The following is a 26726-nucleotide window of genomic DNA, read 5'->3' on the forward strand; positions in this document are numbered from 1 at the left end:
TAATGTCCTTTTTTTTTTCCTGACTACCGTCAATAATTTCCCTCTATTTTTGATTTTTGGTCATTTTACCATGATGTATCTGGTATAAATTACTTTTGTTTTATGGGGTTTCTTTTGAGGAGGAATTCTCTGAACATCTAGATTTGTGGTTTGAAATATTTCATTATTTTTAGAAAAGTATTGTTACAGGACAGCAAATCTGTTAAGAGGACAAAATCTGTTAGAGGACAAGGAGCGAGGGACACCCCTGAAGCCCCAAACCTGCCTGCTCTAAGTGGATTCTGCCATCCACCACAACAAGACAAAACATATAAAACTTTAGTGAAAAGGGACTTTAATACAGTAAATATACAATACGGAACACAGAGAATATAACTTCTAAATCAAACACCCGAAGTTACCCATTCCCTCATGGGCAAAAGTCAACCCAAAAGGGTTAGTCCAAAGCAAGGCCTGAAAGCCTGTCACAAGACTAAAGCACCTTCTGGCTGGGACCTATGGAAAAGGGTCAGAGATGACCAGACAAATCTGGGAGGAAAAGAGCAAAATCAAAATCAATATAAACACGGCCATAGTCACCTCCCTACAGGTATCTCACCCACATCTACCTTAACCAGTCCAGGGTCAGGAAACAAGCACGGTTTCTTCATCACATGCTTGCTGCTCCATGTGGCTTCCTCAGGTCTCCTTCTGGCTCTCCATCCAGCTTCCTTTTCTTCTTCTTGATTCCTTTTCTTCTCTCCTTTTTCTCTGCTCAGCTCCACCCACCTTCTGGGTGGGGCAGGGAACCTGGAACTTCCCCTTTTCCTAGGGACCACCCTGTTACAGTATCAGCTACTTTCCAAATAATTTTCTATTCAGTTGTCTTATTTCTAGACTCCAACTGCTGTTTGAGATTAAACCATTTGAAATTGTGTTTCATAGATCTTTTTCTTCCTCCTCCCTTACCCTACTTTTATGGCTTCTGTTACAGTTTGAATCATTTCTATTGGTCCATATTTAAATTCACTGATTTAGCTTAACTCTCAAGTCCCTGATAAGCCCATTAAAAAAAATTCTTTATGCCATGCTTATGTTTTTGTTTATTTTGTTGTTTTAATTTCTAGCATGTCTGTTTGCGTTTTTCTTGGAGTTTATATTCCTCTGCTAAAACTCACCATCTGTTATGCGTGTTTGTCTACCTTTTCTGGTGGAGCCTTTACCATGTTAAATAATTAAGAGTTAAATTCTAAAGTCCTTATCTGGCGGTTCTTATTTCTGGGCACCTAAGTCATTCTCAGTTGAGCACTTTACTTCTTGACAATGGATTTCTTTCTCTTGTTTTTGAGTGTGTGTGTGTGTGTATGTTTAAACCGATAAATATTCAACCTTGTATATAGAACAGATGAGACTAAGATGCTCTTGGTAGTTTAGACTATTGGAAATGACTTTCTGGACCAGTGGTGTCAAGAAGTAATTTAATCCACCAGGAAGTGAGTTTTGTTTTGTTATGGTTATTTCAAGTCTAACATAGGTTTCTAATTCTCTGTTGTTGCCTTATCCTTAGGGTGGGAATGAGGTGCAGCATTGTTGTGTTAGTGCCTTATTAACAATTTTTCAACTCTTCTGTACTTACAAAAGAGATGCCTTTCCCTGTATTTGACTTCGTTGACAGCTCTGTTGCTTGTTACTTGCATTAGACTTGTGGATGCAAGGATATTTTTCTGCTGTCCTGACTCAGTTTTTGGCTTAGGCAAATGCTGGTGAATTTTAGCATTCTTCTATTTCTAAGCACAGTAGCCACACTCTCCCCTTTATCTGTGACTGGTCTTGGGCAGGAGTTTCCTGTGGTTCTTCAGAAGAGTAACACACTGCATAGAGGATAGGGTTCGGAGTCTTCCCTGGTTCTTTGCCCATTCCTCTTCAGAAGCTACAATAAGTCTTTGCCTATCTCCCGAGGGTGGCAGTACTTGTCACCCTCTGGTTTACTAGCTTTTCTTTAAATGAAGCAGGCAGAGTTATGTGTGTTTCTTCTAGCAGTCCTTAGTCACCTCCTGTAGACCTACACATAACACAGTGGTGTCTCCCATCTCCGGCCTAGAGCCCTGTTTTTCTAGGGAGAACCTGTAGAGACTTGGGGCAGAGGCTTGCAAGTGATTGCTTATTTTCCGTATGTCCAGCCTGACATTTTAATCCACATTTGACCTTTTTAACAGTTTGCTAAAATGTTAGCTGATTTCTTCTTAACCATTTGCATGGTGCCCATTTCTTGCTCCTATTCTTTACCACAGGTCACAGAATTTGTCAGTCCTCTCTCTCCCGAGGAGTTTCCATATCTCATGAAATACAGGTTTTTGTTTTTTTGGTTCATTTTATTGTCTTAATTTCTAGCATTTCCACTTGAGTTTGTTTTTCTTGGCATTTGTATTCCTTTGCTAAAATTCCCCATTCTCTGGAATCTTTGAATTTAGGTTACTTTGTTGCCCACCTGACAGATGGGCTAAAGAAAAATTTTACGATTTTATATTTTTCCACATTGTTAAGATGAGGACAGCTTTCTTTGCAGCTTTCTTATATCCTAAGTTATTACAAAACTTTAAATCTAATGACAATTATTTTAGTAATAATAGGTTTTAAATTTGACAAAATCAATTGTGAATTAAGGAGAATAATTTCAGGTATTACAAACTTGAGATTTATTATTTTTAATGATATGGGCTATAATGTAAATGTCTCTAGGTAATATTCACATTTTTCTACTTGATTTTTACTATTTTTAGTTCTTTACTCCTTGCTTGTCACCAACATTTGAACAATATTGCAGATATACTACACATTCTTTGCATGCTTCCAATCCCATCACACTATTATCTATTCATCTGCCTGTATTAGAAGTCTGGGGTTGGCCAGGCATCATATGTCTCTCATCTGGCTTATCCAGGCCATCCGCAAATGGCAAACTCTTCTGTCCTGAGGCCTGCATCCAGACCTTCATTTCACTTGGAACTATATTCTTGATAGTCTCTCAACTCCTCTCACACTCACTTACCCGTATCTACCAGGGTAATCTTTAAAAAGTTGAATTTCATTGAATTACATCCTTATTTAATGTCTCATGACTCCTTCATGTTAAAGCCTTTTTGGGGCCTATGAACAATGTCTCATTCACCCAAGAGCTACTCAGACTTCTGCAGTCTGTATCTTCATCTTCATGTTCCTCATCTTTACCTACCCATATTTCTTGGCTTTAGCTGAACCAGAGACCACATTTCTTATAATTTCATATTTTCCATTGTACATAATTCTATGTTTGATTGTTATGTCTTAGAGAGCAATTGGTTGTCATTTTTGGCTGTGGGTGAATGGGAAATTTTAATTCTGATACCCAGTTAAATCAGAATTTCTGGAGGAGATATTTCTTTTAGTTTTTCTCAAATAACTCCAATACCATAAACTGAGGCTAAGAATTGTTGGCTTAATCTATCTTAATTTTTTTACTATTTTTAGTTCTTTACTCCTTGCTTGTCATTCATTTCCCTCATTCTGTCTTTAAAATGTTTATCACTTGTTTATCTTTACATCTTGTTTGTTTGTTTGTTTTTAATTCAGCCATGGTAATGAATTCTCTTGGGATCTTTTTGACACTCATCCCCCTTGTTCAGGGCTGTGTACCATAGAGTATCAGCTGCGTACTGTGCTCTTCAGTACCTGAGATAACTGAACAGGTGCTGGTGAAGTATCTTTAAACAACCAAAGAGTTAATTGTTGATAATATAATGAGCATATTGTGACTATAATTTTCAGTGGGGTGTGTTACAACGCATGACCCCCTGGATATGTATGAAAATCTTGTACACCTGGAGTCAGCAAGCTTTTTCTGTAAAGGACCAATGGAGTAATGGCAGTAAGTGATTTTGGTTTTGTGGGCTATGTGACTTCTGTCCTAATCACTCAACTCTGGAGCTACAGATGAACAAATATGACTGGTCCTTTTAAATTTAATGGACACTGAAATTTGAATCCATATAGTTTTTATGTCATGAAATCCTGTTGTTTTGATTTCTTTTTCAGCCATTTCAAAATGTTAGGGCCATTCTGGGCACACACTTTGTACAGAGACAGGTAATAGGCCAGATAAGGCTCATTGTCCATACTCTTAAATCAGAAACTTTTTCAAATTATAAATGTATTGTTTCCCTGCGTGTCTAATAAACCCCCATGAGGGACATGTCCCCCAAATGAGAAGTCACTAAAGGAGAGTGATTTCCACACTGGCATTGGGAAAAGCTTGAGATAATAGATTATTTAGATCTATAAAGTGGATCATTTTTTATGGAGAAAACAGAAAATTTGAACAGTATCAAAATATAGTCTTATTGTTACAGTATTTTTCAGCTTCAAGGTTACAGTTAATTATTAGCATGTTTTCAGTATCTAATTAATGATATTAAGAGAAAGGTAAGAAAGAATCCTGTACAAGATTAAAAATATATATAGTTGTCAAATGAGATAAGTTTTGTTTTTTTGACTCAGAATTTTTAAATAAATACCTTTTATGAAACTTTAGCCCAGAGGAGTGATTTCCATCTCAGCTGCATGTCATGGTTATTTGGTAAATACAGATTTTTAGGTTCCACCTCCAGAGATTGTTTCAGTTGCTCTAAGTGTAATTCTTGTGAGCAAACTGGTGGAGGGCCGTTGACCTAATAGAGCCTCTTTTTGTGTGATGAATTCTAGAATGAAAAACTATTTTTAAACTATTTTTAAAGACAGTCTGTATGCAGTATACCTTTATAAAAAAATCAGACACGATGGCTAAAAATACACAGTAATGAGTGTATGAAAAGTAACATTCATTTCCTATATTTAAGAGCTAGCCATTGTTTTCTATTTATATATTTTTTGTCCATGTAACAACTTTTAAAGAGTTGCAGTCACATGATATGTACCATTCTTTGACTTGTTTTTACTCAGTTAATATTTTCTAGACACCTAGAAGAATCCACTTCTCATAAATGATTTTATCCAAAGATAACAAACTAAAACAACAAAGATAATTTTTGAGTGACTTGGCAACCAGAACAGAGGAGATAGAGATTAGGAATAGTATTATTTCTGGTATTGTTTAGAGAATGAAGTCATATTACAGCCCTTCTGCCTCTTAGCTCACTTTAAAGTAAACAAGCACACTACAGTAATCCAGGGAAAACTAATTTAGAGTGAAGTTTTATGGACAGCTTTGAGTTGGGAATTATTTTGAATGTGTTTTATAAGATGACCCAGGAAGAAGGGCTATCTCTTGAAGTTGGGTTATTGTATGGATGGTGTGCTTCAGAGTTTGTTTTTTTCACATTTGATTTTTGAAGTTTGGTACTTTGTTCAGCACTGGTAAAGTCTTCCTTTGACTTCCCCCTTTCATGATTGCTCAATGGTTAGAATCTTGTATTAGATGGGATGTGACAGGAGGAAACTGTGGGCCTCCAGGTATTCACATCAACTGGACAACCCGAGCTGCTTACGAGGAAGGTGGTGCTGTTCTCCCGCTGTCTGAGAAGCCAAGTTTTCATCTAGGGTCCTTGGGTATCTGTTCTTGCTTTATTGTTAGGATACCACAGTTTTCTTCACCTAAACTGACCTAGTGTCTTGTTTTGTTTTTCCCCCGCATGTATGATTGCCAGTAATGAGTAGGATTTGTACAGATATGTTTGTGTTATAGAAAATTTATATACCAAGGATGATTTTCAAGGTAGCATCTGAACATGAATATGTTCTTTTAGCTGTAACAGACTCTTACTGAACTACTGCATTTAAAAAGAGGGATGGTACTTTGAATAGAAGGAAATTCTAATGCATGGCCTTAGAAGTAACTGGAATGCGTTTCCTGGGAGATAGCAGGTAGCTAGGAAAAAAAAAGAATGAATGCTAGAGAAACAAAATGAGAGGTATGTTTTGTGTAGGCTACAGTGAATGGTAATGGAGGATCTATGTAGGAAAAGATAGAATTCCAGGTAAATGATCTGAGGCAAGGAATTTAAAACTAATTGATTCTCTAGTTTATAAAGCTAAAGAGCTAGAGTCAAGAGAAGGATTGCCTGAAATTCTTAAAATCATAAAAGAGAATCATTGATTTCTACAAAAATTCAATGGGTAGTGTTTAAAGTGTCTTGACATTGCTATTTTGTGTAAAAAGTAGAAAACTACATGTGAAAAACAACTAGACGATTTACAAATGGAATTAGGGGCTTATTAAGTCAATTTGATGGATGATAGCAATATGATGGAAACATTTATAGTAAATTACAGTGTAAGTCATAGTACTTATGTAGTACTTTCACCATCAAGCATTAGTGATGATAGTTGATGAAATTTATTTAGTACTGCCATACCGTGTTTATTATTTTTGTATCATATCATTTAAATTCCCCTTAAAGCATTAGTGCTAACTGTTAAACTGAATTTTCTGAGCTGTGCTTCGACAGAATTATTAACACTTTGCTTTTCTTTTCAGAGATGTGGTACTGGATCTTTCTCTGGGCTCTCTTCTCCTCTCTGTTTGTCCATGGTGCTGCAGGAGTGTTGATGTTTGTGATGCTGCAGAGACACAGGCAGGGAAGAGTAATCTCTGTGATTGCAGTCAGCATCGGGTTTCTGGCTTCTGTCACTGGAGCAATGATTACTAGTAAGTTGATTTTGATTTTGTTCAAGGTCTTCATTTTGTATGCATTTATGCTTTAGGTAACATTTTATAATTATATCTAATAACGTAGAATATTTTTTCAGCAGAAATCATGTTTCACCTACATTAAGTGGAAAAAAAAAATCTCAGACATGCTCTGAGAAAGGATGTCTTAGGTAAAAGAGGGATTGGGACCTGGGAAGCATCCCAAACCTTGCTCTGTGGTAGAATGTAACAATTCTTGAAAGGACGGCTGTTCAGTCCTAAATTGTCCTGGTCCAAAGGTGTGCTTATGCTAGGGGAAGGCCTGTCTTCCCCTTAGAAGGTCCTGTCTCCTCCTCTTAGAAGAGATACAAAAGCTGGGAAACCGCTGTTGCATAGTTCCACCTTTTTCTCTGAGCAGACTGATTGATAGCTTTAGTTTGCTCACCACACTAAAGCTGGGTCCCCAGAAAAGTTTACATGTTTATAGTCTCCCCTTTTGGTCAGAATTAAACTTTGTTACAGTCTTGAATAATATATTTTCTCTTAAAAGTCAAAGGTAACTCTTCTACCTCTACTCACCTACAGAGGTTTGTCAGACCATTATTTACCCATGTAACTTTATAGTAGTAACCTTTAGCCCTTTGTTGTCCTTTTGGCACCATTGATTCTGCATAGAAACATTTTGTTGGGAGCTTTTAATTTAATATTCCAATTGTTCATACATGACTGAGGGACCACACATTGTCGAGGGGTGTTTGCTTTAAAGGGGTCTGGCCATCTCTGAGCATAAAGAAAAAGAAAGTGCATACTTTTTTTGGTATAGAAGATGTGTAAGCATAGGTGTGTGTGGGGGGAAACGTGGGGGTGGGTAGCATGCAGAGATTCACCAGAGACAGAGAGGAGCAGAACAGGCAGAGCTACTGACATATACTGCTAAGGGGAGACAGGAGAGGTCTGTTGCACTGGTATGTATTCATGTGAGTCAACTCCTTGGCAGGAGATGGAACTCTCAGTAACAGCACTGAGACTTAACCCCTAAGCCACCAGGGACGCTCAGAAAACATACTCTTGATGTGATAGGTCTTTAATAGAATCAGTGTGCTTAGAGAGGAGATGAAGGATAGTTCTAACCAAAAATTACCTATCCCCCTGTATACAAATGCTTAGCCAAACACAGCTGCTTGTAGAAGTCCTGTGAGGCCTGAAAGCTTGCCACAGATTCTTAGATGACCGATTTTCCTGGTGGTGAACAGCAAGAAAGGAATAAGGCAGCTCTAGGACAGACGATACAAAAATACAAATCAGAATAACAGTTGCCATTGTTCTGTATTGTAAGGATAGTGTCCCAAGGTGTTCCAACCTATGTGTGTCTTCAAGTCTCCTACATATCTCTCCTCCATGTGTCTTCCAGAGTGCCTTTGCAGCACGCCTGGGTGAGTCAGGTTACAGAAGCAAAAGCCCCTGAACCTGCATGTGTGTATATCTATATCTATATCTATCTATATATAAAGCATGGCTTTACAGGGCATTGCAGTCCAAGGTGACTGCTTGTAAATGGGGGAGGGGAGGAAATTAGCACTTTCCAATACTTTTATCCATTGTGCCTTTACTTGATGGTTCAGAGTCCAATTAAACAGTTGTGTCCAATTTCTGGCAAGCAGAATAATAAACGTCATTTAAAGGAAATAAGAAAAATGAAAGTTAAAAATTGAGGCAAGCCCTGACCTAGTCAGGAAATGAGAAGAAATGAAAATTAAAGATTGAGGCAAGCCTTGATCTGGTCAGGAAATAAGAAGAATGGAAGTTAAAGATTGAGGCAAGCCCTGATCCTGTCTAGACTGCAGGCAGCAGCATGAAGCATAAAAGATTTGCAGATGTCAGGGTAGAAGCATCTTCAGCTAGGGGAAAGGCAGTGACATCCTCCTTTGCAAGATGATGTCATCAGATAGTTAGGAAAGCAGTAACCGTTATGTTTAGGCACACCATCTTTGTAATATTTCTGAAGTTAAAAATTCTCCATCTTCAGTTCAGAACAGGCAGTTTGGTTTCCGTCAATACAAGTTAAAAAGATTGGAGGCCCTCCCTGGTGGCGCAGCGGGTTAAAGCACAGCACTGAGAATCTGAAGCCACTTCCGCATGAGTTCGATTCCCGCCTGCCGCCTGCCCCGGAGGAGACCACATGGCGAGCCAGACCTCTCCTGACCCGCCCGCTGCTTCCCTCAGCAGTGTACTTCGTCGATCTGCCTGTTCTTCTCCCCACTCGGTCTCTGGTGAAGCCTCTCACCGCCCCTGAGCCTCTGGCCTGTACCCCAGTTCTGTATGAATAAATAAATAAGTCTTTAAAAAAAAAAAAAGATTGGAAAGAAAAAAAGTTGGAAACCTCAGTTTGGAGTATGATAGCTGGGTATTAGAAAAGTTTAGGATCCATTCCAGTGTTCAGATAGGAATGCAAACACTAAAAATAATTGAGGAGACCAGAAAGTGATGTTAAAAAACATATATGAGTTCTTTTTCTTCATTTCTCCAATTCTGCCAAATGCAGTAAAATGTTTTACTGTTAATTCTAGTTCTAATAAACTTGGCTAGTTCTCTTCATAAGCACAATAAGAACAAAATATATGTTAAGATCTACCTTGTTGGAACTTCTCATAAAGAAGTTAAACTCTTAATGACTTCTCAGAGCTCAGGCCCATGCCTTGATCTTACCATGATCACTCTTTGCCTGCCTGTATCTTTCAGTGAAGTGGTGACTCTTGAAAGCCAGGTATCAACCTGTGTTTTCTTTGAAGACTGAGGTCAGTCTAGATTCACTCCTGTAAGCAGATTAGTATATTGTAGCTAAATCCCAGGAATACCAACATGTTTTTCAAGAGTTTATTAGGAAAAAAAAAATCTTATTGGACTTACGCAAATACATTACCAATACAAATGTAAACTTAGTAAACACTAACATTTGGGGGGTATCAGGGAAAAAAGCAGATGTTTCAGTTTTGGTCACAAAAGGTCTGAATTTGCCATCACAGCAGATCATGACTCAGCTCAGCAAAAAGTTGTTTTCTGGAGAAAGCAAAACATAAAAATTACTGTTTCAAATAGTCATCAAAAATATTAGTTCATAGTTTATTCAGTTCCATGTAGGAAATCTCGATCTCTTATTAACAATTTTTGTAAGTTTTAATAATTCTTTCTTAATTCCCTGATAAGCATGTATTTACAGGGTGTGCAGCAGAGTCCTTTTTCTGTGAATTTCTCTGAATAAAAAGCAAAGTAAGTTCTGTTAATGGCAAAAAGACTTTAAAATAATCATAATTAAAATTTAATATTATTGCAGTTGACAGGAATTTGCCTAATTTTGTGACATATAATCTTTTAGAATAACCAGAATTAACCAGTAATATTTCACCAAAACAAACTCTTAGCAAGTTTCATATAATTTTAGAATAATATTTATTTACATACATTCCAATACACCCAGATTAGATCAATTTGTTTCATAGTTCTATTTTTACAAGTATAGTTTTATGGGTGTCTTAGGAGTTTTTCTAAGGTCTCCCATGCATTTTTTTCTTCAATTACTTAAAGACTACTATTTGAGAGTTTTGATACTAGGAAATTTTTGTCACAGACTTAACATACTTGCAGGGACTTTATAAATACAGTACTTAGTTACCCTTAGATTGGCAATGCTATAAAGAGCAAAATATTTCTCTCACAGTACTGTAATACTATCAAGATTTCTTTCTAGCTAATCTTAGGCCTTAAAGTACCAGATTATTAATTACTGAGCAGTTTATTAAAAAGATGACCATAGTTAAAAATGTTTTGTTCTTTTAGCAGATAAAATACCAGTTTGATTTCACATAAATATACTACTGATATTAAAGCTTAGCTAAAACAAAGAAAAACCATTACAATGGGTCATTCTTATCAAGCTTGACCCTATAAAGTTCATTTTTAAGATACCTCTCTCAGATTATCAGTACTTTCTTTGGCTTTTCCATCTTTTGCTCCATTCCCAAAACCAGTTTCATCTTGATACTAGTCTTAGACATGCAAAATCTGTCACTGCCCCTTAGGCCTTTGAAAACACACACTCAGGCCCTCCCTAGTGGTGCAGCTGATTAAAGCACAGCACTAAAAAGCTAAAGCCACTTCAGGAGCTGACCCACATGATTCAGCAGACCTCTCCTGACCCACCCGCTGCTCCCCTCAGCAGTTATTTCATCAATCTGCACCACACTCTGTCACTGGTGAATCCTCTTACCACCCCTGCACCTCTGGCTTGTACCCTTGTTCTGTATGCATAAATAAATACATCTTAAAAATGCACACACACTATCTCCTCACCTGGTGACTCCTATGAGCTTTAATTTCACATATTAATTAGACCTCCTAACCCTTCCTCCCTTTATTTCCTAATTTCTAGTTTGTAAGCATTTGTAAAATGTAACCTGTTTGTATCATTGTGTCCTTGAATTGAAAGAAATAGCTTTAATTTTTAAGCATGTTTCAGTTTTTTAAGGTGACTGAAGACATATTTACTCATAAATATTAAATTCTTCAGTTCCTTTCCAATAAGGACCAGAAAGTAAATCTAAAGTTCATCAGTGAATTCCTACTCTTAAAGTGAGTAAAACCTCAGTTACTATAAGAGATTTGAGAAATTACTTAAATAGCAGTAAAGAACAGATTTATGTGCAACTATCAGTTACAAATTTAAAGAGACAAGTTTACTTTTCAGCTGACAATTCTAATTTCAGGATGCCCCTTCTAACTTAAGGTAACTTTGATTTAAACAGGGTAAAATTGTAACATCCAATATTATGGTTTGACGCCATAGGTGCTTCACATTAACCAATTAAATTTAGAATAATTCTCATTTTCTAAAAATCTTCAATTTAATTTGTTAAAAATATTTTGGGGCTCTCCCTGGTGGCGCAGCGGGTTAAAGCACAGCACTAAGAAGCTTAAGCTACTTCCACATCAGTTTGATCCCCGCCTGCTCCGGAGGAGATCCACATGGCGTGGCAGACCTCTCCTGGCCCGCCTGCTGCTCCCCTTAGCAGTGTACTTCGTCGATCTGCCTGTTCTGCTCCCCACTCTGTCTCTGGTGAATCCTCTCACCCTCCACATCTCTGGCTTGTATCCCAGTTCTGTATGAATAAATAAATCTTTAAAAAAATATTTTGTGCAGTTACTATTATATTTCAGAGTTTAGAATTTTTATAGGCACCATTTAGAAGCCAGTTATAAAATTCTGATAGTACCATCCAAAGGTAAAAGCTTACAAGAAAGGAAAAAAATAACATTTATGAGCAAAATGTGGGCCAGGAGAAAGCAGAGGCAGAAGTAAAGGATGCCAGGGGATCCCGCAGAGCTCTGTGATCAGCCATCAGCAGAGACTATAGTCTGAAGCCTGAACTTCTCTTCTGGACAGACCCACGGACAAATATGGGATTATTTTATTATTATTATTATTATTATTATTATTATTATTATTATTATTATTATTATTATTTGTAAAATCTTTAATCTTCTAGATTCTTGTAACTTTATCATGTACCAGAGAAAGTTGGTATGATTACCTACCAGAACCATTAGTTAAAGTATGCACATTGCCTTACCTGGAAATTGACATGTGCACCCCCAAAATGATGCTCCAGAAAATAGTTCTTTATTTCTGCTTTGTGCTCATCTCAATATACCTTCACACCCTATAACTTGCACGCCTGTAACTCTTGGGCTACAAAGAAGGCAGGGGCCAAAAACTTGCGTTACAGTTTCCTGAGAGCAGAGTTGTTTTTATTATTTTTTAAAGATGTATTTATTTATGCATACAGAACTGGGCTACAAGCCAGAAGTGCAGGGGCAGTGAGAGGATTCACTTGAGACAGAGTTGGGAGCAGGACAGGCAGATCAGGGAGCAGTGGGTAGGTCAGGAGAGGTCTGCTGTGCCATATGGTCACCTTCGGGGCCGGAGATCCAACTCATACTGCAGTGGCTACTGCTAACTTGCAGTGCTGTGTCCTTACCTGTTGCACCACCAGGGAGGGCCCTACATTTTTTTCTAAAAACTTCCTTTGTAAAACAAAAATAGCATAAGTCCCCAAGAACTTGGGTTGGAGTGTGTTTATTCTTTGTTGATTGAACTATACTATTCTTTAATTAAGGAGATGTCCTGTGAAAGATGGAAACTTAAGAATTACATTAGTATATACTAGCATAAATACATAGTAGCATATAAACCTTTAAGACCTGTAGGGACTAAGAGCACAACCTTTGTAAAGGTAAGCAAAGAAAAACCAGACTCCCCAAGGATTGGCAGTAGACATTGGATGAAGCCATATTGAGACAAAGTCCGTTCTCTGAAAGGCAAGAGTTAAGGAATACGTTATCTAATCCTGCTATTCTACTTCTGAAGAACACATAAGTAGATCTGTGGTTATGGCACATGAAGACTCTGAGAGGAGAGCTCTTATTCGTGTTTGCTTTTCCAGTTAGCTCTTTCAAACACACACAACACACACACACACACAACTTTGCCTGTAAGCCTGAGGTTTTGACATAGTCTGCAAAAAGATAAGTTTTGGAAACCAAAAGAGTTCCATGGGGCCACTTGACAAAATCTTGTAAAGTTTTTGTAAAACTTTTTTTTTTTTTCTTGTAAAGTTTTTGTAAAACTTTTGTAAAACTTGTAAAATCGAGGCCATGATCTTTGTTAATATCTGATTTTAAATCAGATTCCTCTACTTTTCTTAAAATTCCCTAAAGTAGGCAGAAACTTCTTTATTTCTCTACAGTTCTCTTTTCTTTATTAATTCAGTTTTTCCAATAAGAAATTTATTTTGGGAACCCTCTGGATTTCCACAGGTCCAATTAGCAATTTAAAAGTTTATTCAACTGATTTTATGGGATATTGATGGTGCTAGTTACCTCAGTTCATGACCAACTTGCACCTCAGACGGTAGACATCTTTTTGAGTTGTAAAGTGCTCTAATAGCTTTTAAGTGCTTGAACCATGCCCACCAAAATTTGTAGCTTTGACTTCCAAAATTTCATAAGCAATTGGTGTTAACTCAGGTCATATGCTTCTTATAACACAAAAGACAGTGTCTAAAGATGGCAGTTCCTTTCACCCAAATCTCAAGATTTTTAAAAAAAGTCAAAAAGCATAGCAGGGTAAGGGCAAGACCTGGAACCCAAATTTCCTACCTACAAAATAACTCAGAATAGTTATCCAACCTCAAATTAAATGTGACAATTGAATATAAAAATAAATTTCATGAGTTGATATTAACAGTTTACAGACATGACATGAACCAAGGGTGGCCCATAGGAAGACTGAAAACAGGTGTGGGGTCATTTAGTAAAAGTCAGAGAAGCCAGAATTCGTGACGCTATGTCCTCTGATTAATTAGGGTCCTTTAGTCTTAAGTATTCAATTTATTTTTGAGACAGTCACAGTCATTTTTCCATTTTTATGTTATCATTTTCCTTGAACCTGCTTTTCTACATTGTATACACAGGTGTATTAGAGTGAGATATCTTTAGTAATGTCCTCCCGTTTAGGGAGCCACTTGCTAATCCAGGGCCTGCCTGAGTTAATTTGAGCTGTAAAATACTCCCTTAACCTGAGCAGTAGCATGGATTCCATACCTCCTTTGGGAGAGCAGAGCAAACCTGCCTTACCTGACAACCTGACACAATTCTACAATAAACTGAAAAGCCATTGACCGTGAGCTTGGAAGCCCAAGCTATAAGAAGAACTTACCCTCATCTAGAATGGGCTCGACCTCTGGCCTGAGGAGCCGGATGATGTCAAAAGTCCACTGGTATCTAGGCATACTTTCTGGCCTCTTTACTGCTCCAGGTAATCCAGACAGTCCTTTGGGTTCCTTTGTGGGTACCAGACTGTTGACTCAGAAATAAAACCTTAAGACCACTTAGACAAGGTGTTTACTCCATAATCAAAGTGAAAGCGAAACCTGGGAAGCAGCCCAAACAGACTTGACTCTGTGAAAACTGTTCTGTCAAACATAAGCCCAAATACAGCTTATGTAGCCAGAAATAGTGAGTTATCAGCACCAAGAATGTAGCTATTGAAAGGAAGTGCTTCCAGTTCTAAATTGTCCTGATCCAAAAAGAGATGCTGATTCTGGAGAAAGACAATGTAGGACATAGGATCTAATCGCCTCCCTTTAGAAGAGATGCAAAGGTTAGTCCTTCATTAAATCTTTTTTTGTTTGTTTTTAATCTGAAAATGACTGATGCCTTCAGGAAAAGTAGAGTTCTGCATAAAAAATGGCAGTTGTGAAGAAGATTATCCGCTATTAATCCTAGATGTGTTTGGAGACTCGAAGAACTAGACCTAGGGGTGGGTCCCTTTAAAATTTTACATTATATTTATACCTAAATGACAAAGATCTAGTTCACTTATTCATTGAACAAATAATTCTTGTACTGTGAAGACTCATGGTGAAAGGCTTTGTGGAAAAAAAAAACTTGTAAAAATTGTGAGGATAAAGCAACTCATGGGAAATTTTATTATGATTATAGGTTCTGCTGTGCAGGAGTTCACTCTGTCTGTTTAGAGGAAAATGTAGGTGCACAGAAGACAGTGACATTTGTCATTCATAAAAGTAAAAATACAGCCATTTGGTCCTTAATAGCATAATCATGTAACAACCAACTACTGATAAAACTGCATTTCGTTATATACAGCTCATATGACACAGATCTCCCCTGGTCGATCTAGAGTGTGGAGCTGTTTGCAAGTTTTCTACTGTGCTGTATTATGTGCAGTTCTTTCAAGGCTGCAAGTTCATTCCCTCTGGCCTTCTCTACTTTGTACTCAGGCCACAACTCCAGCTTGGGGTTAATTCTGGTTTCTGCTGTGCTACCTGAGCCAGAACTTAGTTGTATCCTGTTGAGACTGGAGGGTGTCACAGCTAACAGCTGCTTTCTTTAGTGATCATTTTGCCCCAAACATACTGCTTCTCTACGCTACCTTAGTTCTCTCACTGCCAATAAAAAATGCTTACTTCACCATTCCCAGTCCATTTCTATACGTCTGTGGCCCACTATTATCCCTAAGTTTGTTTGATGACTCTCAAAGTAGCCCCAGGATAAGATGAAGACCGCTATGGTTGGAAGATTACACTTCTTTTGTGTTGACCAGTCACCTTTTCCTAGACTGATTGACATTTCATAGCTTGAGAGGAAAGCCCCATTCCATATCTCTAGGTGTGGCGCATGGCATTTAATAAGACAGCCTCAAAATAGTTGAGGCAGGTGTTGAGTACCCATGTTTATTTACTGTTTGGCTTTTCTGTGTTATCTTGTAAGATTTTTGTTGTTGCTTTTGTTGCTGCAGTTAGTCTGTAAGTTATCTTGTTAGGTTTTTAGTTTTGTTGCTGCAGTTCCTCTGTAAGTTTATCATCTAATGTATTCTATCTATGCTATAGATAAGATTCAAAAGAAGTACTCAGATTTAGCTGACATACAGGATAAGCATAGTGGAGGAGGAGTAGATTCAGGTGGAAATACAGAATGGGGATTATAGAAGATCTTGGAAAATAGACCTGAAAGTTTGAGCTTTATTCTGCAGGCCACAGCAGCCAAAGTAGGTATTTTTGAATGAGGTTGGCAAGAGGGGAGTGGTTCAGTGGAAGTATTTATTTTATAACAGGATATAGAATGTAAGTGAAGAAGCAAGAGAAAACTCTGAAAGAGCTAGGACTTTGTTTTTATTACTGTTGTATCCCATACAATGAAACTTAATACTCAGAAAATGCTGGTTAAATGGATGAATATAGAAGCAGGGAGAGTAAAAAGTGGGATGGGAAAAAGGGGAGGCAGACTAAGGGGCATGAGCTATCATCTGAATTTGAGGGCAGATCTAAACTACTAGTGGCAGTGGATTGAAAAAGAGTTGATGTAAGGTCTATGCAGAGAAGAAAAACCCAGATTAGTTACTCATATTGTTGGCATACACAGACAGGAAGGGGACCGCAGTGCATCTGATGGGAACCTCTGTTGTAACTGTGGCACCACACCGTGAACAGAGGAGGAATGAAGATGTGTCCTCTGATTCAAAGTCCTAAGTAGTATTTGTATATGTGTATTTAATGGCATAAATTGTTATACAACTTAGTGTGTTTGAGAGAGATAATTTTACTTTCACTTACCTCTAATAATGTGTATGTATATACCTACTTTAAATTCAGTCAAGAATAAAATAAACCATTGATTTTAGAATCTATGATGTTGATGATATATTTAAAAATATAAATCTCACACAATTTTAAGGAAAAATTATATTTCAGTTAACCATAAAGCATATTTCTTCCAGCTAGTTTTCTGAGCTGAAAACACTAACTAGCTAATGTGAATATTTAACTATATTAATGCAATTCCTCAGTGCCACAGCATTCGAAGCTATATATTCAGTTCAGCAAATGATTGCTGACTCACTTGTGAATATCACCTATTCTAGCTACATATCTATTATATGTTGTTACTTCTTGGACTTTTATTTCCTGAATAGTGATTTTTTATTTTAATTTGTGTTAATAGCTAATACCAGAATTATATGAAACTGGGTCCCTGTGTAATGCCATTCTTTATTAGTGGCCTAATTTTAGCATGTCTAAAGACACCAAATAGTGTTTCATTGTTAGCTTAATTTTCTTTTCTGTGATTACCAATGAGTTTGAACATCTCTTTTTATACTTGTTATATATAGAGATTTCCTTTTATGCAAATTGCCTCCTTAAATTTTATGCTTTTCTTTCAGTTTGTGTTTCCTTTTTATTAAATTACAGTTGTATATTAGAAACATCTGTGTTGTTTTTATCTTTGCAGATAACTTACTTTAGTGTTTTACCAGCTACCTCCATCCATAATGTTACTATTGAGAAATTTTTAATTTCTGTGTTATCAGATTAAATATTTTTTTGCCTTGTTATTTATAATTTAGTTTCACTTAAGATGGTTTTTCCCACTCTAAGGTCAAAAGAGATTCTGACTTATTTTGTCCTGTTAATTTATACTTTTTTCTTTTTTATTAATATCTTTCATCCCTAGCAAGAGTCTACAAGTACTTTCTTGAAAGTCCTATAGTAAATGTGTTAAACATCGAAACCAGAAGGTCTTTTTTTTGTTTTGTTTTATAACTGTTCAACTCTGGTTCTGAAAGATGAGATATATAGACCACAGGCAGACTAACTTTAAAACAGAGACCTAAACAGACTTAGAATAACCACAGACCAAATAACATAGAAAAAAGAATAAAAGAGTTATGGAAATGGTGTAGTTTCTTTGAACAGTTCTATATTCTAAAATAGAATAAGTAATAGAAAATATGAATATGTCACTAAGTAATTTTAAACACTTGTAATGTGAGAGCCCCTTCCTCCCAAAAATTCATGCCCAAATTAGGCTTACACAGGAATTCTACCAAGGAACAACTAGTTCCTATTTTATCCAAAATACTGTACAAAATGGAAATAGTAAAATCTATCTTGAGATCTGTTGCTTAACAAGTAATCCTGATGCTAAAGAAGGTAAAGACTATACAAGACCAAAACTACACACTCATTTACCTTAAAAATGTTTGGTATCAGAAATGAGTATTCCAATAAACATTTATTAATGCTAAAATTTGAATTTCAAATAATTTTCATGAAACATTCTGAAGAATATTTTATTTTCAACCATTCAAAAAATACCAACATAAAAGCCATTCTTTGCAGGCATGTAGTACAAAAACAGGTGGAGGGTCAGATTTGACCTGTGGGTGGTAGTTTGCTGGTGATCTGTTTGAACAAGTTGATGGAATCAACACACTTAAAATTAAATCAGCCTTTTTTTAGCTTTTATATTTGCTTTCACTGAAGAAATAATGGAAAGCAAATCTCGTTACTTCATGGTTTACCACTCAGCACTTTATTTCTGTATTCTGACATTTTTCTGCATGCAGTTATTTTCCTACTCTCCCTTGTCCATATAGGTTTAGATCTGATTTTGTTGTTTTTTGGTTTAAATAACAGCTGTATTGGCATGCAATTCAGTTATATAGTATATATATAAACTCACACTTCTTAAAGTGTACATGATTAAGTAGTTTTTTTTAAGATTTATTTCTGCATACAGAACTGGGGTACAGGCCAGAGCTGCAGGGTGGTGAAAGGATTCACCAGAGACAAAGTAGGGAGCAGAGCAGGCGGACTAACAAAGTATACTGCTAAGGGTAGCAGCTTGTGGGTCAGGAGAGGTCTGCAGTGCCATGTGTCACCTCCAGGGCAAGGATCAAGCTCATGCTGTGGAGGCTTTAGCTTCTTAGTGCTGTGCTTGAACCTGCTGCACCACCAGGCAGGCCCCCTACCCCCCTGCTCCCCCCCCCCCAGTTAAGTAAGTTTTTAATATATTCAGAGTTCTATAAATATCACCATGGTTTAACTTTAGAACATTTTCATTACTTTAAAATGAAATCCTGTGTCTGTACTGATCATTCCCCCTCCTCCTTGCCCCTACCTACCTTTATCTGCTTTTTGTCTGTCTGGATCTGCCTATTCTGACATGCATAAATAGAATCCGAAACTAAATGTGTTTTGATTGGGGTTTTGCACTTGTGCAAACTGTCCACTGATGCTTGTACTATATACCAGTACTTCATTTCCCTTTATTGATAAATCGTTTCCTAGTGAACATATACATTTTTTTTTCTATCCATTCATCAGTTGATGGATATTTGGATTGTTTCTACTTGTTTACTGTTAATAATGCTGCTACGAACATTTGTATACAGGTTTTTGTCTGAACATGTAATTTCATTTTTGGGGGGTAAATATTTAAATATGTAATTTCTTGGTCATATAGTAATTCTATGTTTAATAATTTTTTTTTTAAGATTTATTTATTTATTCATACAGAACTGGGGTACAGGCCAGAGATGCGGAGGGTGAGAGGATTCACCAGAGACAGAGTGGGGTGCAGAACAGGCAGATCGACGAAGTACACTGCTGAGGGGAGCAGTGGGCGGGTCAGGAGAGGTCTGCCACAACATGTGGTCACCTCCCGGGCAGGCGAGAATCGAACTCATGCGGCGGCTTTAGATTCTGAGTGCTGTGCTTTAACCCGCTGCGCCACCAGGGAGGGCCTATGTTTAATAATTTTAAGAACTGCTAACCTGTTTTACACAGACTGGAAGCACAGTTTTGTAATTCCTCAGCAATGTATGAAGGCTCCCATGTCTCCACATCTTCACCAGCACTGGTTATTATGTATATAATTTTCAGGCATCCTCTTATATGTAAAATTGTACTTCATTGTGGTTTCGATTTACCTTCTCCTAATGCTAAAGATGTTGAGCATCTTCCCATGTGCTCGTTGAACAATGGAATGTGTTCTTTGGCAAAATCTTATTTCTTTGGATTTTCTGGGTGCACAAGGTTTAAAAGCACTGTAAAGCTATCTCCAGCCACTGCATCTGAATTCAGTCCACTACCAGGGAGCTGACCCACATGATGCAGCAGGCCTCTCCTGTCCCCCGCTGCTCCCCTCAGCACTGTATTTCGGTGGATCCACCTGTTATGCTCCCCACTCTGTCTCTGATGAATCCTTTCTGCCCCTGAACCTTTAGTCTACACCTTTTTTCTTGTATACATAAGTAAATAAACATAATCTTAAAAAATTATTTTTTAATCATCAGGGGTTTAGATCTTCCTTCAGACCAGCTAGAGTATTGCTTTTTCCACTGCATCCCATTTACGCCAGTTCTCTCTAAGCCCTCGTAGTGTCCTTATTTTTGATTGATTCTGCCATTGTTTATAGTGGCAGCTCCAAAGAGGTATCACTTATTGCAAACACCCTGTTGCACTTTTATATTCTTTATTTTTCCGTATTTTAACCTCATATTTTGACAAGAAAATAAAGACCATATTGTTTATACTCTTACAACTGGCTGTTGTTCAGCAAGACCTGTTAAAGACAATGAGCACTCATGTGCAAATTGGAGGGAGACCCTTGTGTTCATATACTAAAAAGATTAATATGCAAACTATATAAACTGTTCCTATGAATCAAATAATCCAATAGTAAAATGAATAAAAGATTTGAAAAGCCTTTCATAGAAGTAGACATCCTAGTGGCCATTATGTGTGAAAGAAAGCTCAATCACATTAAATGTCAGGAAAATGCAAATTAATCACAGCAGGAACATCCACCAGATTTACAACTTTTTTTTTTATTCATGGCTTCTAAGGATGAGGAGTAACGGAGCATGATGATAAATTGATACAAATACTTTCAAAAGCAATGTACCATTGGCATAGTAAATTTGAAAATGCCCATAACATAGAGCTAAGCAATTCTCATTTCACTTTTGTATGACAGAGAAACTCTTGATTATATGTGCTCCAGGGGTCATTAACAATAGAATGGATATTCTGTACAATAGTGAAAATACATGAAGTATAGTTACACACACAGGTAAGTTTCACACATATACTAATGTGCCACAAATTTTAGAATATTCCGTATATCAGTTTTTATGAAATTCAGATGTTAAAAAAACTCTTACTGTGTTTAGGACTGTAAGAAGATGATAAAGTTGAATGAAAAGAAAGGATGATGAAAACCAAATTCAAACAGGAAATTGGCTAGTATTGAGGTCCACAGGAACCTCAAGGGAAATAACGACTTTCTGTTGAAGGATAGGTACTTGGGGATTTTTGGTATTTTTGTGATCTTTGCAGACCTTTGTGAACACTCTTTACTAATCTGCTCAATATTTAATAGTAGTGTTTCCAAAGCCATTTAGTAAACACAAAGAATTGTTTTAGATTGAGTTCTACTGATCAGTAGAACTTTTCTGATTAGTGTTTCTAGGTTGTGAAATGGTACAATGGAATAGGAACTTTTATAAATATACTTATTTGGTGGAAAGTTGTAACTTACAAGTTGATTCCTAACTGATTATCTATGTCTTCATATACAATGTGTCCGTGTTCTCAGAGAAAGGCCATTGGATTTCTTTTCTGTGTGATACTACTGAACACTTCCCTCAGTTGTAGAAACTAGAGTCCCCCCCCCCCCTTTTTTTGTCTTGGTATTATTCATTTTTCTCTCCTCTTCACTATCAGTTTCACTTTGTTCCTTGAATGATTATAAATAAATATGAATTATTTAGCAGTTTATTTTTTTATTTTTATTTATTTATTTTTAACAAAGTCCTCCCCCCCCCCCCACCAAAACAGCTAAGTACGAAATAAGAGAGTCAGCTTATTTGGAAAAGATGACTGTGAAGCATTTTCGGTATTTTCATTTTTATTCCTTAAAATTCCTATTCTCTTATTCTCTTCTGCTTTGTGTCTTAAGGTGCTTTTCCATGACTGCTCACCTCTAAAATGCTAACCCCTGCTATGGGATATGTCCCAAACACTGATTTCCTAGTCCTCCACCTTGAGCCAGAAGGCTTTAAGCCCTAACCCTGCGTGTCAAGGATATTGCATGATTAATATGGTTTAAGCTCTTTTTGTGTTAGTTCTCACAGGTCTATATATTTTTTTCTTTTGAAATTATGCAAATTTCATTGAATGGACTTAGTGTAGATTAGCTATTACTGATTGGTGAACTTAGTGTGACTTTGTTTTTGTTATTTTGCTATTACAAAAATAGGTTACATTGATTACTGCATGTGAGTTTGTGTATGTATATCCTAGATATGAAACGTTGTTATACATATGGCAAAATTTCTAGCCTCCCCTTGTAGTCAAACCTTTTTGATTTTTGCTCTTTTTCAAGTGATATTAGGCAATCCTCTTTTCCTAAGATTACAGGCATATTGTCCTTTTAAGGTTTATGGTTTTGTTTTTATTTAATTTTTTATTGAGGTAACATTAGTTTACAGTGTTGTTTGTTTTAGAGGTATAGGATCATCCCCTTCATTGTTGTTACTACACCACACCTACCACCAAAGCACCCTTGTAATTTTGGTTTTTAATATTTAGTTATTTGACACAGCTGCAGTTTAGTTGGGGAATGGTGGAAAGTAGGGCTACCTAGATTTATTTTTTTCCACAAATGGCTGCCAGTTATTTCACCAACATTTATTGAATGGTGAGTGCCTGACTAGAAATATATTTATTATTCTATGTCAACAACTAGCCAAATTTCAGAATACATACCAGGACTAGGCAATATACTAAGTGCTTACCAAGTATTACCTTTTCATTTCCACACTAACCCCTTTTATAGCTGAGGACAAATGGTACACAGAGCAGGTAAGTAATTGCTGAGTGTAACATAGCTGTTAAGTATGGAGCTTGAATTTGAATCTGAATCTAGCTCCTGTGCTAGTGCATTTGACTTCAGATAAGCTTGACAGATTTATTATTTCCAGGGCAGCTGGGCTACTAACTAACTCTTTTGATTTTCCACTTCTTGAGTTTTGAAAAGTTAATGCTGAGTCAGAAAAGTTAATGGTGGAAGTCATACATATTTGATGAAATTGAAACTGGTTATGGGAAATCTAGGGTTAAAAAAAAAATAGGTAAAATAAAATAGTAAATAGGTTTACCTTAACATCATTTCTAATAACAAAAAAGGCATGAGATCTTAAACTTATGATTGTCATCCATTCCTAAAATTGATGTGACCCAATTATATTAGTGAAGTTCATCATTTGATTAAGAAAGAATTGTTGCCACTAATTTATATAATATCAAAAAATGGTTATCAGTTATTTTATTATCTTCTGAATTCCTTGTTCTTTTTCATTTAGTATAAATATGAAATGATAAGATGATGTTCAGATTTATAGCCCAAATAACTGGATTAAAATTCCAGTTTTTATACTTACTGTATTTCCTTGGGCTCTAAATGAACTTCTGAATTTCTGCTTCTTTCATCTTTAAATTAGATTGTGATACTCAGGAGTGGTATGTTATTTAAATGAGGTAATATTTGTAAATCTCCTAGCAAGATGTATAGTATTCAGTAAATGTATCTTTCCATTTCTTTTTAAAATATGCATATGGAAGTTCTTGGCCTAACTAGGTTCATAATTTGCTTTCCCCAGGTATGTCTCTTACAGAAGAATAGGATTTTATTTGGGCAGTTTGAAGTGAACTATTTAAATAAGTATTACTTCTTTGCTATTTTTATAAATGATTTCTGTCTCCAGTAACTGTCAGGTTAGTGTCTTTGAATGATATGCTTCTGTTCTTACTCGTTTCTTTTGACCATTGCAGGGTATATAGATACTTTTTCCTGTGGAAATAGTTTAAGGACATTGCAATCTGTGAGATGGCAAAATGTAAATATTTTGTTCTTTCTGATTTCTCAATGTACTGTTAAAGCCAGATACCACAGTATTCTGCATACTGTGGTAATCACATGGGATCTGAGGTGCCTTGTAACTCTGAGACTGTCTTATTCTCACAAGTGTGGGTTGTCTAAAAACAGTTTCCTAAATAGATGTCAAATTCATCTTCCATTTTTTATTACCTGCCAACATACTAGTGTCCAAATAACTTTATAGTTGTATGATACATTAAAAAGCTTAAAATGTTTTATATGGTAGATTGTGAATGAATTAGTCAAATAGCCTGCTCTTTATGACATCTTAAGAATTCATTTTCTTGATAGCAATTTCTTTAATATTAAAATTTTCTAGAGTAGAAATTACATTAAGTTGTGTGATTTTCTTTAATTATCAGTATTTTGTGTTGTATTTCTATCAAATGCTAGTGCAAATTGGCCAATCCAATGCCCAGGTAAGATGTGCATAATGAATTACTCATTTTTTAGATATGAGTAGTGGTGTCAGGTAAGCAGCATATACTATAAAAATATATTTTGCAGTTGAATAGAAAAGCCTGTTTTTAAGTTAGGTGAGTAAATATAGTATAATAAAGTATAACTTCACCAGCAATATAGAAACTCTTTCATAGAAAAAAATTACAAAATGAGAATGTTTGATGGGATTCTATTTTGCTGAAATGAAGAGAGATCCTAAATGACAACATGCTGGGTGTGACAGTGATGGTGTGTTCCCTCTGTCTCTGCCTCTGTCCCCATCTAGGTGCAGCAGTAGCTGGCATCTACAGAGTAGCAGGGAAGAACATGGCCCCTTTGGAAGCCCTGGTGTGGGGCGTTGGACAGACAGTACTGACATTAATCATCTCTTTTTCAAGGATCCTTGCTACACTTTGAGGTTTCTGTGGGAATGTCGTTCTTAACATAAGGAAACAGATTCTCTGGAAATGGCGATGTTATAACACAAGTGGAAGTGAAGTTATCCAAGAACGTGGAAGGAGCAGGTCCGAAGAAAAGACCCTGAGCTGTGTGGGAAGATTGCCCTCTGGTGTTCAAGTGATTGCACTACACCACTGCACCTTACGTGCCTCCGTCCCAGGCAAGGCGCAATACACTATGTGAAGCTACAAGAAAAAAGCACCTTGTTTAGCTGCCAATCAGGTTAACACTGGTGTTGAATCATCGTTCCTAACAGTGTTGTGTTAAGTTACAGGACATTCTGAGGAATTGATATATGTGCCAAACTTTTTTTTTTTAACATTGATCATGTGACAATTTGCAAGTGTAGATGTTAGATGAGTGCTGTGAATATATTTGACATGAATTCAGGTAATGTAGTGAGAGTTTTGTTTTGTAATGCTAAATCCCGTATGAGTGCTGAAAACCCAATCATTTAATATGAGATAAATTATTTGATTTTTAATGTTGAATGTTTATGGGATTTAGGGCTTTAACATGTTTAAGGCATTATTGTTATTTATGTTGAAAGTATACTTAGTGGAAAACTAGCTAAGCCTTTTTAAGGACTTAAAGTAGACCTATAGGGTACATCCTTTTCACTCTCTTAAATAATACTCTGAATAGTTTCCCTCCTACATAAATATCCTATTGATAGGAACTCAAAATTTTATTGGTCTCCCACATTGGTTGTAGTTTTTGTGTCATAAACATATCATTTGAAAATTTCTTATAAATTTTTTAAAGAAAGAAGTCTGAAATGCATGTTGCATTCTTTGACCCTCTACAGAAAGATTTTGCCATGTATCTCATGGAGAAAACCTCTTTATAACTATTATCTCAGTGGGATTATTCTACTTGTTGCGTACACCTTAATTTTTGACAAAATGTAAGCAATCTTTCATTATGAAGTATTAAATATATTTAAAGAGTGGCCTAAATTAGGCTGTGAAAACAAGAAGCCTCATTTGTAGATAAGTAACAAGTAAGTTATATTAGGAAGAGTAATAAACTCTCTTACTTTGGATATGTGGTAACATCACAGTATTGCTAGGTGAAAATTAGGGAATATAGCAAATTCTAAAATGCGGCAGTTAATCTGAGCATATCAGTACAGTTCTGACCATATATTGGCGTGCTTGAGTTGTTCATTTATTGATTTATGCTGTTACGTAAGTTACTAGAGTCTATGTTGATGTTTATTAAAAATGAAAAATGTTCTTAGTATAAAACATTTTAAGAAATTTGACAATATGTACCTGTTTTTAAGAGTACAAGAAGTAAGGAGGACAGAACCTGGTTGAATTTGTCTCCTACTGAGATTTTTAAAATTACCACAGATATATGTGGCAATTCAAAAGAGCTACTGGTAATAATACAAAGTTAAGATCAATTCAAAAAATAATCTGCACTCTAGGCTCATTTTCTAACTTGATTTGGTTAAAAAATAGGTTTCTATTAGGTTCCATTCAAATTCTAAAGTTGAATATATCAGAAACTTAACATTGAAGAGTTGATGGGGGGTTTACTAATGCTGTGATTTGGAAATTTATTTAAAAAAAAAAACACTAAGCGACTATACATTCTTAGAGATCTTCGAAGTAAATCTTATAATTGTTTTTAATATGCACAAGTTTGTAGTTGTTTTTGTGTTTTCTTTTTCTGATGTGTTTCCAAATTAAATTTAGTCATAACTTTTCCAGGTCAGTTTGATTTCTCCTTTCTGTCAGGTTTGAGTTGTGTTCTTCCTTTACCTTGACTACTTTATCAATAATTTGAAATGTTCCTGTTTTGAAAGGAATTAGCATAT

The 26726-nt window shown here is 36.2% G+C and overlaps 1 protein-coding gene across 1 annotated transcript in view; it reads left to right on the forward strand.

The window, feature by feature from the left end:
- The window catches only part of TMEM170B (transmembrane protein 170B), a 36192-nt gene extending 10111 nt beyond the window's left edge, over positions 1-26081 (forward strand). Inside the window, exons 2-3 of the mRNA XM_004694760.2 lie at positions 6488-6658; positions 24726-26081. Of these exons, the coding sequence (XP_004694817.1) occupies positions 6488-6658; positions 24726-24856 (302 nt within the window). The 3' untranslated portion in view covers positions 24857-26081. The remainder of the gene's footprint in view (positions 1-6487; positions 6659-24725) is intronic.
- Positions 26082-26726: the final 645 nt, after the last annotated feature.

Source organism: Condylura cristata, unplaced genomic scaffold (assembly GCF_000260355.1).
Source record: "Condylura cristata isolate star-nosed mole 26May11 unplaced genomic scaffold, ConCri1.0 scaffold00046, whole genome shotgun sequence".
NCBI classification, from domain to species: domain Eukaryota; kingdom Metazoa; phylum Chordata; class Mammalia; order Eulipotyphla; family Talpidae; genus Condylura; species Condylura cristata.